This window comes from Sapajus apella, unplaced genomic scaffold (genome assembly GCF_009761245.1).
Source record: "Sapajus apella isolate SASKATOON/1434 unplaced genomic scaffold, GSC_monkey_1.0 scaffold57, whole genome shotgun sequence".
In the NCBI taxonomy this organism is placed as follows: domain Eukaryota; kingdom Metazoa; phylum Chordata; class Mammalia; order Primates; family Cebidae; genus Sapajus; species Sapajus apella.
In genome coordinates this window covers 9,912,983-9,926,451 of record NW_022436997.1, presented here as the reverse complement: position 1 = coordinate 9,926,451, position 13,469 = coordinate 9,912,983, and the positions used below count along the sequence as shown (strand labels likewise).

The window sequence follows — 13,469 nt, the reverse complement described above, 5'->3', positions numbered from 1 at the left end:
TAGTGAACCTGCAGGCAGAAAGGCAGCTAGAATCTGGAGGGCCGCAGTCTGGAGAAACCTGAGGAAGCCCTTCAGTGACTTGTAATAGCCTTTGCTCACTAGTGCTTTTTGGAATTTTGCTGTTGTCAACATTCTTAAATATACAGAAATAATGGTAGTAATGATAACTGCAACATAATGGAGAAAATAAATGCATCTCTGAGTTTTCTTGAGAAGAAGATGAATTAATACCATGTAACACATATGAATGCTTGTAGTTTCCCATGAACCAAAGAACCACAAACTACTATCCAAGGAGGACCTCAAAGTGACCTGCAGGCTGTGCTCCAGAATTCTAGGGTTTCTATGGGATTCCCAAGCAGACTGGCACTTTGGTCTTTTTTGCTAAATTACTGACTGGTTTTTTCATGTGACTGCAGTGTACTGACTCTAGTTCTCTTTTCTTCTATCTTAATGTTGGACCTTGGTGTTTACCTTTTAAAATAGGACTTTGGCTGGGCACAGTGGATGGAGAGAAAAGATGTTGCTGAATTTTACAACATGTGGTCATCTTTTCTGGCATATGAAAGGGAATAGAATTAGAATGGGACTGTAGGTGTTGAAATCTATAGTCAAGCACTTTAAATGACCATTATAAATGTTAAAGACTAAAGGGGAAAAAGACAAATGGGGAAAAAGGTAGATAATTTCAATAGCAAATTGGACTCTATAAATAAGAATCAAATGGATATTCCACAACTATAAAATGAAATACCTGAAATAAGAAACCCATCGGATGGGTTAAACAGAGATTGGCCACAGCAAAAGAGGATTAGGGAATTCAAAACAGGTTAATAGAAAATTTACAAACAGAGGCATGGTGAGAAAAAATGGAAAGAATAGAACAAAATGTAAGATCTGAGGGACACAGTTGAATGGTCTAACGTGTAATTGGAGTACTGAAAAAAGATGGATCAGAAACAATATTTGAAGAGATTGAAGATATTTGAAGAGATGGGTGAGAATTTACCAAAACTGATGATAGATATCAACCAACATGTTTAAGAAACGTAGCAAATCCAAGAAGAGTAAGTACAAAGAGAACCATACCATAGACCCAGTGCTAATAAAGACAAAGATGAAGATAAACTCTTTAAAACAGAGAAGAAAGATAGAGTACCTCCTATGGAACAGTGGTAATAATGATGACTCAATTTTCAAAAGAAACTAGAAGCCAGAAAAAAGGAATGATATCTTTAAACTGTCAAAAGAAAAAACTTTAATCACAGAAGTCTATCTTCAGGGAAATTATCTTTCAGAAATGAAAGCAAACTTTTTTTTTACATTAAAACAGTTGATTATGCATTTTGATGTAAGTGTTTTCCTTGTCGACTATTTCTTTAGATTAGATTTCTGTAAGGGGAAAAACAAATTTCAGTGTTTTCTTTCAAGCCTCAGTTTTCATGTTTCAGAAAAATAAAAGTAAAGTGATATTGTGCTATTACAGTCTAGAATGCTTTATCCTCTCCACCCTATCTCAAATGTCTTGCTAACACTTACTAACACATGGTCCCTTGGGTATGCAAAATGTGTGTGCAGTATTACTCTGATGGCTACAATGTGGGTACACGGGTTCCAGGAAGAGGAATATATACATGACTAGGAAGAATGGAAATAATGATAATCAGGCAGTGAACCAAGAGGAGTGGACATAAAGTAGAACCAGGAATTAAGTCATGAGAAAATGAAGTCATCATAAAACTGAGTTTGACAATCTTGGACCTATGGCAAGATGTTTCCTTTAAGCATCTCCTGACACATTACGTTGACAAAAGATCCCTAGGGCTGTGTAAGATGGAAAAGTACAGGTAATCTCAGAGGGAAGATTAGAAGATGCCTTCATTTCTGGCCCAGTGCTCAAAAAATGTAGTATGAGCAAAGACAATTTATTGAGCTTTGTATGTTTTTAGAAGGTAGTTTGGCCTTTTAAGGTAGAGAATTATAAATCAATAAATAAAAGAGAAAACAGGAAATTGCTGGTAAAACACAACTGCACTATTGATTGTTCTGTTCATTGTTCAGAGAGTCTGCAAAGGCCTAGTCTAAGAGCTGTGGCATTATGAGGCCTTTTACTTCCAATTAGAATACGTTGACTGAGAATGCAGAAACATTCAGCAGCAATTTCAATAGTTTATTTTTGAAAAGAGTCTATTTTTTTAAATGCTGAAAAAAACTGGCCCAATAAGAGCAAGTAGATCAAGTTCCCTTGGGTATAAGCACAAAAAGTACAATTTACTGATTTTGCATGTGCCCATGCTGTAGGTATGCTATCATTTAAAAAATAATCTAAGCAAAACAAATTTTTTAAAAACTGTATCAACAATAACAGAAATCAGAGTCTCACTTTGTTGCCCAGGCTGAAGTGCAGTGGCAAGATCTCATCTCACTGCAACCTCTGCCTCCTGGGATCAAGAGATTCTCCTGCCTCAGCCTCCCGAACAGCTGAGACTACAGGTGCACACCAATACACATGGCTAATTTTTGTATTTTTGGTAGAGACGAGGTTTCACTCTGTTGGCCAGGCTGTTCTCAAACTCCTGACCTCAAGTGATCTGCCTACCTCGGCCTCCCAAAGTGCTGAGATTACAGGCGTGAGCCACCGCCAACAAAAATCTTACCATTTGAAAACATCATTGTTCCACAGCCACAGGTTTTACATACATGCAGGTAGGTGATAGGGCACCTGGAGTCTTGGTCCACCTTTTACAAAGTATGAAATATTTATGTATTTAATTCAGCCATGAATTTTACTAACAGAAATTATGACTACCTTAGAGCACAGTACTATTAGCAATATTTCAGCTACACACACATATATGAAAATCACAGTCCACTGAACTATGATCCACTGTTCCCAATCATTTCCATTGATATCTATTTTTTCTTGGTTCATTCGTTACCAGCCAGGTGGTCCTAAGCACCAAAACTTTTAGAAAACAATCAGTGTGGGAGAACTCAAACATTTTAACTGTTTATTAACATTTTTTTCCCTCAAGTTGGGAAAAGTTGGCAGTTCCTTAGCCTCTGTTGTAGTTCAGTCAGGCTGGGGGTACTTGTGTGCATAGGCCGTGATGCTGAGAATTCTTACGTACAGGTTTTTGAAGTTGTTATGCATGTACTCTAAAATGAAGTGCATGTGGTAGAAGTGAACAATCTTGAGCATGTCCATCTTTCCTCTTGCAGCAACATATATTCACCGTCGTACAGAAGAGATTTCACAAGGAAGCTAATCAATGACAAAGATGTAGTTCTGGATGTATTACACTGGCATTAATTTCTAACTGTTTAACATTGTGGTTGACCCTTGAACAACTTGGATTTGATGGAGCACATCTACTTACATGCAGATTTTTTTCAACAATACAGATCAAAAATAGAGTATTTGCAGGATGTGAAGCCCATATGTATAGAGGGCTGTATACTGTTTCTACAGGGTCAACTGTGGAACTTGAGTATGCAGAGCTTTGGGTATCCTTGGGGGTCCTGAACCAATCCCTCTGTATACTAAGGGGTGACTGTACTTGGGACCCATGTTTTGATGATGCTTTCTTCTGACTTGTTTTAACGTGTAGTTATTTATAAACTACAGAAAATGTGGTTGAGGGAACAGATGAATATACCAGAGAAAAATTTAGGTTAATGACCCTTTCCTGTTTAAAGATGGCAATCTTGTTACAATTTTTAAAAGCTAGATAATTCAAAAATAAACTGTGTATTGTAAAATCTATTGCTTTCTACTTAGTGAGAAGTTAGGGACAGTTGACATTCGCTAGGCATATACAATTACTGACAGAGAGAGGACTCAGTAAGACCCTCAGTGGGTCTCTGCATTACTGGATGTGCATCACTGAATATTGATGGCTGTGCAGCAGGGTGTGGCTTGGGTCATCTGCCCTCAGGTGATCACAGGACCTGGCAGGTGAAGACAACACACCTGGGGTGGAGAGTTAAATATAATGAGAGACAAGAACATCGCTGCGTTACAGGGTGTTAGGAAATAAGTGCCCCGCATATGGGTTTTCTCAGAGCCTGCAGCGCAGAGTCACAAGTGACAGCAGTGCTCCCTGCAGTGGGGACAGGTTAGTTCTCTGGATCTGTCACTAGCTCTGGGACTCTAACTCTGGCTTTCCTTGTGGTCTGTTGCTGAAAGAACTCAGCTGCTTGGAGGAATAGTGCTGCGTATCTTCTGTATTTTTCTTCTGAGTATGTTGTACACTCTGGCTGTTTAATTTTTTAGGATCCACTAGTTCCTGGACTATGGGAACTGATGACTCACCCAATGTCACAGATGATGCAGCTGATGAGATCATGGACCGCATCGTCAAGTCAGCCACCCAAGTGCCCAGTCAGCGAGTGGTGCCAAGGGAGAGGAAACGATCCCGGGCCAACCGGAAATCTTGTGAGTGCATTAAAGGAGGGGTGAGTCTTCACCCCTGCGGGGATCTGCCCTCCCATTCTGTGTGAACCGAGAAAGGTGGAGAATCGGCTCCGGTGAATTGTCAGTGGCTTTCAGAGTGCCTACCTACACTCATCCACAGAAGGTTTTAAGGTTGTCTATCAACGTTGGCCATTGTGGAGGAGGGCAGCTACAGCCACATCTGTTCAGTGTATCTGCCATTCGTGGCCAGGCCTCTCTCAAATCATACGTTGTTCCCAGGAGGGTATGAAAGGCCCTTAAGTGTCTGTGGTATACAGGGCTGAGTACTAGTGGAACCCATCATCAAGTCCCCCGAAAGATGCTCTGCTGGAGGCCATGTTTCTGCCCTGCACCCAGCACCAGGGGGTACTTTCGGGACTGGAGACTGGCCCCACCCTGGGTTTATCGCTGCCAATGAGCATGATGAAGGCAAAAACCAGGGGTAGCAAGTGATTTGATGGTCATTGGGATGCTTGAAATATTTGACGTGGCCTAGGTTGACCATTTTTTCCTTTTCCCACCAGATAGAGGATTCAACTAAATCAAAGTGACTGATTTTCCTTTTTGGTCTGAGCCTACTGCCTGCTCCTGCCCACCCAACTCGTGGGTGTGGAGTTGCCTCTGTCTGACCCTCTCAGGAACAGTGTTCTGTAGGGAAACAGAATCCTGTGGCTCCTTTGACATCTCCCTGCATGAGCTGTGGCCTTATGTGTTTCAGAAAAGCAATCAGCCGGCCGCTGGGTCACTCTAGAGGCTGCTTTAGTCTCCACTGGCTTTGCCTCTGAGAATGAGGGTTGGTGACAAGGAAAGGAAGCCAGGTGCTTCCTCCAGTTTTCTCCCAAAAGTGAAAGGAGCTGAGTCCAGGTAGGCAGGGAGTTGAGTAAGAACTCAAATTCGAAGTCCAAACTTGTCCACCCTTGAGATTCACACAGGAGGCAACCAGGGTGTGGCCTACGTATGTTGGACCCAGTGGTTCTGTTTGGCCCATTTACATGTGTGTTTCCAGGGTACAGAACACTAATCACATTCCTGCGGTCCCCTGTTCCTTTTCTATGATCTGTTTCAGTTTCTGATGAGAATTTTCCCCCAGAAAGGAAAATAACACTTAAGGTGGGGATGGGGGTACAGATGGGGATGGGGTGGGGAGTGGGGAATGGGATTCCCATTCAGTAAGACGGGTGGACCGAGAGTCTGTTTCTGACATGCTCCTAGATGAAATTAATGCCTCTGGCCCTTGGAACACACTGTGAGTAACAAGGCTCTTGAGCTGTGGTTCTCAACCCTGGATGCACATTAGAATGTTCTGCGGAGATGTTTCAATTCCGATATCTGGGCTGCACCCATGCCCACTACTGCAGAACCTCAGGGGTGAGGGCTTGAGGTCTGGGTCCCTGCCTCTTGGGTAAGTAGCATTAGGTGTCAGCTGTCTCTTCACTGTATGCCTTCCTCTGCTCCCCACTATGTTTATTTCACTTTTTAAATGGAAAACTATCATTCAGAGAGACTGGCTTGTACATCTTCAAGAATATGTTTATAGATTCCATCATCAATAGCTAAGTCCTTTACATTGCTTTCTTCTGATATTTTGCTATATTCTCAGTCAGGAATTCTTTGCTCATCTCCTGGTGCACTTGCGAAAGAACTTGGCTAGAGGCTTGCAACTCAGAGTTGGACCCCAGACAATATGAGTATCTCCTGGAGGCGTGTTGGAATTGCAGATTTATGGGCCCCCTTTCCAGGGCAACTGATTCAAATCTGCATTTAACAAGATCCCCAGGTGATTCATGTTCATAATAAGATGAACAGTACCGGGGCATGAGACCAGACGTGGAAGCTCTTCTCCCAAGGGGTGAGGTTAATCCACACTCATGCTCTGGGCTACATCTCAGCTGCTGTAGGCCAAGGCAGCGCTTCCATTTTTGCTGATCTGCAGGGTGTGCAACAACATTTTCCATGGTTTTAATTTGCATTTCCCTTCACTCTAGGGAGGTTGAGCTTATTGCCATTTGCATCTCTCCTTTTGTGTACGGTTTGTCCGTATCATTGGCCCATGTTTTTGTGATAGGAAATCTGCTTAAATAGCTTTTGAAATGAAACTTCCAAAAGGATTTTTGAGGTCTTAAGTAGGTTATTCCAGTAGTTACTCCCCCCCCTTTTTTTTTTGAGATGGAGTCTCCCTCTGTCGCCAGGCTGGAGTGCAGTGGTGCGAACTCAGCTCATTGCAATCTCTGCCTCCCTGATTCAAGCCATTTCCCTGCTCAGCCTCCTGAGTAAGTAGTTGCCCTTTATTGGCCTCCTTTTAGTTCATTCAAGGAGGCCAATAGTTACTTCAAGGTCACCACATGGCAAGAACCACGCACCAGTTAACTCCTGGTTTTTCTGGCGTGGGCAGCCTCAGTGCAGAGCTCACCATGGGGAGGAGCTGGGAAGAGCCACAAAGAGGTGGGCCAAGGGTGAGGGTTGGAGAGTTCGATGGAACTTCAACCTTGTGAAGCTGGAGACATCCCGTCAGGGGCATGGCACCCTGACAGAGGGTTGGAAGGGTTGGAAGCTGTCTCCTCAGACAGGAGACAGCATGGGACATTGGCCTGGGGTCCCTGGAAGCCCAGAGCATGTGATTCTCCTCCAAGTCTGCATGGCCCCATCCTCTGGTCTACCGAGATCCAAATTCTTAGAGAGACTCATAATGTCACTGGGCACAATAACACAGTCATAATTAATTTTCCTCTTCAATCTGGCCAGAGAGATTGTTTTGCCTGTTTTTGTGGTTGACATAAAATAATTTCCTGTGGTATCGTTTCCATTTTGATTTTATGCAAAACAGCCGTCTACTCTTTTTATTTAGCCAAACACATTTTTTCTGTGACACAGTTACTATAACAAGTACAGTACAGCATGTATGTGTTTATCTGTAACAGGCTTAATTTATTAGTAATGGCACTATCAGCAGAAATTTAAGAAGGAGGAAGTTAGACTTTGATTTCTTTTATAAAGGGATGATAAACTCCAGCTTTTCACAGAGGTTAAAGGAACAAGAAAAAGCAATTTGCAAAATCAATGTGAAGTTTTGCGGTTTGGGCCTCATGGTGAAACAGTGCTGTATTTGATTTGTTTAATGATGGCAATGAAGCAAGTGGATAATGAATAACCAACATATTTGGGCCATAACTCATTTGGCTAAAGACAATAATAGTTCTGCTTTTGTAGGAAACGAAACAGAATCCATTCCATAACCTTGAAATTTATGGCCCACAAGGCAAGCAGAGATAATTAAATGTCTGCTTTCACGTTTGATGCTGGTGACTGGGCCGACACATACCGAATGTCCCACCAAAGCCTGAACTTTGCAGTCAGCTGGGATAGCCAAGGACATAGTAATCAATTCACAGGTTCCCATGGCTCAGGTCAACCGCTCTCCCAGCTGGTGCCAATCAGGGGCACATTGAGTAAAATGTTTCCAATTGTCCAGGTGATCTCTAGCCTGTGAAAGGGCTGATCCACCTTACCTCGTGTCCTCCCCCACATTCTACCCTACTGAAGGATCTTCAGATTCTACTGAAGGATCTTCAGTAGCAAATGATTTCTAGAGCTGATTATAGATGGACTGGCCCTTCCTGTAAAGACAGCTGAGGGCAACTACGCATGCGCACAAGACACAGGACAAGAAGTTAAACAAAGCAAGTCCAAGAAAGAACCGAGGTCTCTTCCCTAAACCCAGGTGGAGAGTCACTGCCCTTTAGAGGGTGTCCCTTGCTCCAGAGCAGGGCCAGGCTAGAGGCGAGGACACTAATATGCTAAGTCAGAAAGGGCTCAGGTGGAAGCCTCGGGGTTAGAGAGACAGACACAGGAAGAGTTTTGAAGCATTTCACTACATTACATGGCTCTCTGGTTGTTTCGCTTTTAGACAAATCACCCTCCCAAACAAGGGATACTGGCACATTAAAGAGAAGGCTGGTCTTTAAGTCCTCCCCCAGTGCCCATCTGAGTACCAGGTTCAAAAGGATGGAGGGGCAGTAAAAGGACGAATCCAAGAACCTGTCTTTTCTGCCTCCGAGAGCCTTTGGGAGGGGAGACGTAGGGTTCCCATGGTGGTGCTCAGGAAGGTGCTATGCACCTAATCGATGAGATGTTACAGTATTTCATCATTCCTGCTGCCAAGTTCAAATGGAATCCATTTCCATGCTCAGGAATGCACACATGCACACAACAGGGATAGGACTGGGTCTCACGTCAGTGACCTGGCCTTACTATCAGTCATCTTTTGAACGATGAAGGCAGTAGCGCCAGCCTCCCAGGGTGGTTGTGGGGTTAAGCGAGGCATCTATGACAGGTTCCCACCACCTTTCTTCCCTTTCAGGCTGTGTCTCACTGCTGCCCAACGGACAAGCTGCTGGTGGGAATTCGTAGCTGCCTGAAGGTGCTTAGGGTCTGTTGTGCACATCCCTACCCAACCGTCTGCTCCCTTCACCCCCCTTATTCCCCACCACACCATCTACTTCACTCTGGCCTGCTACAATTAGTAGCCCAGACCAGTCTTCACCAGTCTTTTTTTTTTTTTACCCCCGGAATGCTTGTGCCTGTGCATATAAAGCCTGCATTGCCAGCATAGCACTTGGCTAGTATTGTTGAGATACCCAAGGCAGAGTGCTGACACTCTCGATTTAATCTGGGAAGGGGGAAGGCAGTTTTGTCCTGCCCAGAACTTAAAATATTGTGGAAAACTCTGAGTCTGTAGATTCCTGAGCTGCCTTCCCTGTCTATCCTTAGTTGAGGTACATTCTCCCAGAAAACAATGGGGAGAACTTACTTTTCCTTTCAGGGCAAACTCTCCCTTTGCCCACCCTCAGCATGAGTCACAGGAGGCGGCAGCTGGTGCTTGCATTTTAACTACCTGCTTTCTGTTCAGATACTACCTAGGACCCAAACACAGTCTTTAGGAGTACTGAATGCCACGGGTACAGGAGGAGGGCATGGGCTGGGCTCTGCAAGGCCAAGGAAGCCACAGCCAGGTCAGTGATAGCAGAAAGTGCCTAATGCCCTGAGTATTTCTGAGTGCCCTCTTAGCCTGAGTGAACTTCATCTAGGGTTAGATGGAACTAGGAGACTTCAGCCTTGTCACTGCAAAGACTGTCACTGTCCTGAAAACCCTGCCTTTCCCTGCATCTCAGATGGCAGTGATTTAAGCCAGGGGCCCCAAACCTGGCCATCTGACCACCCAGGGAAAGTTCAAATGCAGTGCCTGGCCTCTCCCAGAGACCCTGGCTCAGTGTGTTGGGGGTGAGTCCAAGAAGTTGAATTTAAGTCAACAAGATTTGGGAATGCCTGCTTTTTGTTGTTGTCCTGTGTTTTATTGCTTCAAATTTTTATTCTGAAAACATTTTAAACTTGCAGAAAAGTTGCAAAAATATTAGGACAATTTAGCAAAACCAGCAAATTCATATTGGTACAGTACTATTAACTGAACTGTAGACTTTATTCAGATTTCAAGTTTTTCCATGAAGGTCCTATTTTTGCTCCATGATCCTACCCAGGATTCTACATTGCGTGTAGCCCTCATGTCTGCTTAGTCTCCTCTGATCTGTGGGGGCACTTTGTGACCTTGATACTTTTGAAAAGTACCAGTTCATTATTTTGTAGAACGTCCTTCCATTTGGGAAACCTATGCATATAATGGACAGGATTTTATGTGAAAAAAGAATGTCCCAGGGAGCACATCTGGCCCTGCCATTTTGACTCCACTCAGAAGAAGGAGGGCATAATGGACAGTGTTGAATGGTGGCTGAGCCAGGGACCTCCCAGCCATAAGACTGAACTAAAGCAAATGTGCAAACAGAAGTGTTAAGCATCTATAAATACCTTCATGGGTAAAATGTCTGTGGGGTCTTTTGTAGTCATTTGGCCAAAATACATACCTAAATGCACAAAGATTCATAGACTGATGTCCACACCACCTTCTGTGGCTGGTGAAATTTAAGATAATTTAAGATGCCTAGCTAGTGCAGCATGGCCTTCTTTTTTCTTTTCTTTCTTTAATTTTTTTTTTTTTTTTTTTTTTTGAGATGGAGTCTCGCTCTGTCACCCAGGCTGGAGCACAGTGACACAATCTCGGCTCACCGCAACCTCCACCTCCCAGGTTCAAGCAATTCTCTGCCTCAGTCTCCTGAGTAGCTGGGAATACAGACATATGCCACCATGTCCAGCTAATTTTTGTATTTTTAGTAGACATGGGTTTCACCATGTTGGTCTCAAACTGCTGATATCAAGTGATCCACCTGCCTCAGCCTCCCAAAGTGCTGGGAATACAGGCATGAGCCACTGTACCTGGCCAGCATGGACTTCTTTAGGCAGTATTTTGTATCTTGGTTAAGAAGTCTCAGCAAGAGGTCTTTCTTGTCAAGAGAGATATTTTATCTTATTTACTGTTAAAGTTATCTTGACAAACACTCTAAGGAGTGTTTAAAGAACATAAAAGTTTATTACAAACTAGTATTTTTACTGCTGCCCCATAGAACAAGTCCTGTTACTCAGTTGAATGTAATCTGCTTCCAGCTGAGACTCAGGAGCCAAACATTTCGTCTGGTTCAGCCAGCCGCTCAGTCTGGAGGCCATGGGACCGAGGGTGGGGGAAGGAGAAGCTAGTGCAAGAACAGCTACAGATAGATGGCTCTGAGGCCCAAAGCTAGGCTTGGAAATAGTTGGCTCAAAGGCCCAAGCTAGTGTACAGTGGCACGATTTGAGAGAACCCCTCACCACATATCCCATGGCTCTCTCAAAATCCATACTTGATGTCTGTGTTTTGATTCTTTGAGTTAAATGCTGAGTATACTTAATGAGTTCTGAATAAAATACTTGTTGATTGACCAATTGATAGATATGATGTTGACTCCTGTTCCAAGTGATTATTCCTGGAAGCAAAGGAGCCCTTTATTATTCTTAATAGATATTAGTCCCCATTGATTCTGCCGTGGATATAGGTCTTTCAGATCTTTTGTCCACAGGCTGGGTGAGCTTTTGTTCAGGGGATGATGGGGAGGCTTAGACCATGAGGTGTGGCCTACAGATGCAAGAGGTGGGCCCTGGCTTCTGAGGAGAGGATGAGGGGAGTTGGCAAAGGAAATGGGGAGACATTACAGTGAGCTTACTCTCTCTAAACTTTGATCAACAGCCTGCCCTGATCATCTCAGGAACTCTGGCTGATTTGGGATTTAGGTTGAAGGCAGATCCATAACATTTTTCTTCAGATAATGAATACCCCAAACTGTGTGTGACCTTTAAAGAAACACAGAGTAGGTCAAATACAATTTGTAAATTAAGAAAAATGTAATTAGCGATGCTTTCAAATGAAAGGACTTGTCTTGGGTGTGGCAGCTACCTCCTCATTTACCCTTATCCAGCCTATATTTTGATGCTGAAATTGATGAATACTAAACAGTGGGAATACCATCATGCCAAGCTAAACACAAGCCAATTCTAAGTCAGTTAAAGTTGAGCATCCCTCCAGTTGTCAATTGTAATCCCTCAGTGAGAATGCTCATTGGCCCTTCTTAAATCTCATGTGTTCCATAGAAAACAGCTACCAGTTCCACGCAGAATAAGTTTGGCAGTTTGCTCCTTAGCCTCCATTCCTTGAGGAGGCTCTGGCTATTTTAATTATTGTCTGTAGGGGCCCTTTAGTGACTTGAGGCTAAGAACCACAGCACTCATGGAGAGATTCATCCTGACTGCTGCCCCTTGCCCTGGCTTCATGAACTTGCTCTGTGGGGCCATGGTTCTTCAGCATGTCCCCAGCTATCATTGGTCCTCCCTTGGATTTGTGAGGTTGCTGGGTCTTGTGGATCCCCTCGCTAGGCATTGGTTGCCTCATCTCATCAGTATTAGTGGAGCTTGCATTTTCTTCTGCTCTGGAATCACCTTCCTAGCTCTGATACACTCCTCATACTGTGCCCATGCTGAGGTCTCTCCTGCCCTCTGCACTTCCGTGGTTTGCACCCTCTTCTCAGAAGCCTTGTGAGGGTGAGCCTCTCCTCCTTTCTCTCCTCTTTATAAGTGCCCCCACCCCTCCTCTAGGCCCTCCAAGTCAGCACCTGTGGCATCATTAGGACAGCCTGTGTAGCCCCAAACTTTTTTTTGCCCTGGCAGACAGACTGCAGGGCAATTCAGGAAGAGCAGGGGGGTACAGAGCGTGAACCCTCTGGCTTCTCTGGAAGTCCCTGGGGAGAAGGGGGGACTGGAGTCTTGACTGCCCTGTGCCTTGCTGCTGATACCCCTTTTCTTCTTATCCCTTTGGCTGTGACCTGTGGCCACTGCTGCAGTGCGAAGAACCCTGAAGAGCGGCCTGACACCAGAAGAAGCAAGAGCCCTGGGCTTGGTTGGCACCTCGGAGTTGCAGCTGTGACACTTGTTGGCGTACCCCCAGGAGTGTGCTGAGCAGAAGGCAAGCTCTTGCCAGACGAAACCCCTCCAGGTGGGGTTGGGGAAACTTGACATTAACATCCGATGGTTTGAAAAGGGAGAATCAATTCCCAGTATCACTGCGCAGCTTGTGTTGCCTGCTACGCATTGACTTGGATCTCCAGGAGTCCCCTGCACATACCTACTCCATCATGTCAGCTGTGTTTCTCTTGATTCTGTGACACAACTGGTTTATTAGTTCAAATTCAAAAGTGTAACACCTTTTCTGGACAAGGAACAGCCCCTTTAAGGAGCAAATCACTTCCTTCACAGTTGTTACGGTAATATGAGGCAATTTGATTAGCTTCACAGACTGAGTCTCCACAACACCAAAATATCCAGATGTAAACCCAAACTTGTACACAAAAGAAAGCACAGATTGTTTACCAGTTGTGGATTTTAGATGTACCAAATGTTTATACAAATACATAAATGTACACCATGTTTCAAATACTAAATAAATAGAGTTTAATGCCATCATGAGAAACCTTTATTCTCCTGGGAGCAGGACCTGCAGCAGTTCCACAGGCTCGCCTCTTCAGAATGGCAGAACTCTTCAGTG

The 13,469-nt window shown here is 44.1% G+C and overlaps 1 protein-coding gene across 12 annotated transcripts in view; it reads left to right on the top strand.

The window, feature by feature from the left end:
• The window catches only part of FHOD3 (formin homology 2 domain containing 3), a 490,075-nt gene extending 476,691 nt beyond the window's left edge, over positions 1-13,384 (top strand). For all 12 annotated transcript variants that reach the window (XM_032245416.1, XM_032245415.1, XM_032245410.1 and 9 more), the window contains 2 exons: positions 4,277-4,438; positions 12,769-13,384. In XM_032245416.1, the coding sequence (XP_032101307.1) occupies positions 4,277-4,438; positions 12,769-12,851 (245 nt within the window). In that variant the 3' untranslated portion in view covers positions 12,852-13,384. The remainder of the gene's footprint in view (positions 1-4,276; positions 4,439-12,768) is intronic.
• The last annotated feature ends 85 nt before the right edge of the window (positions 13,385-13,469 follow it).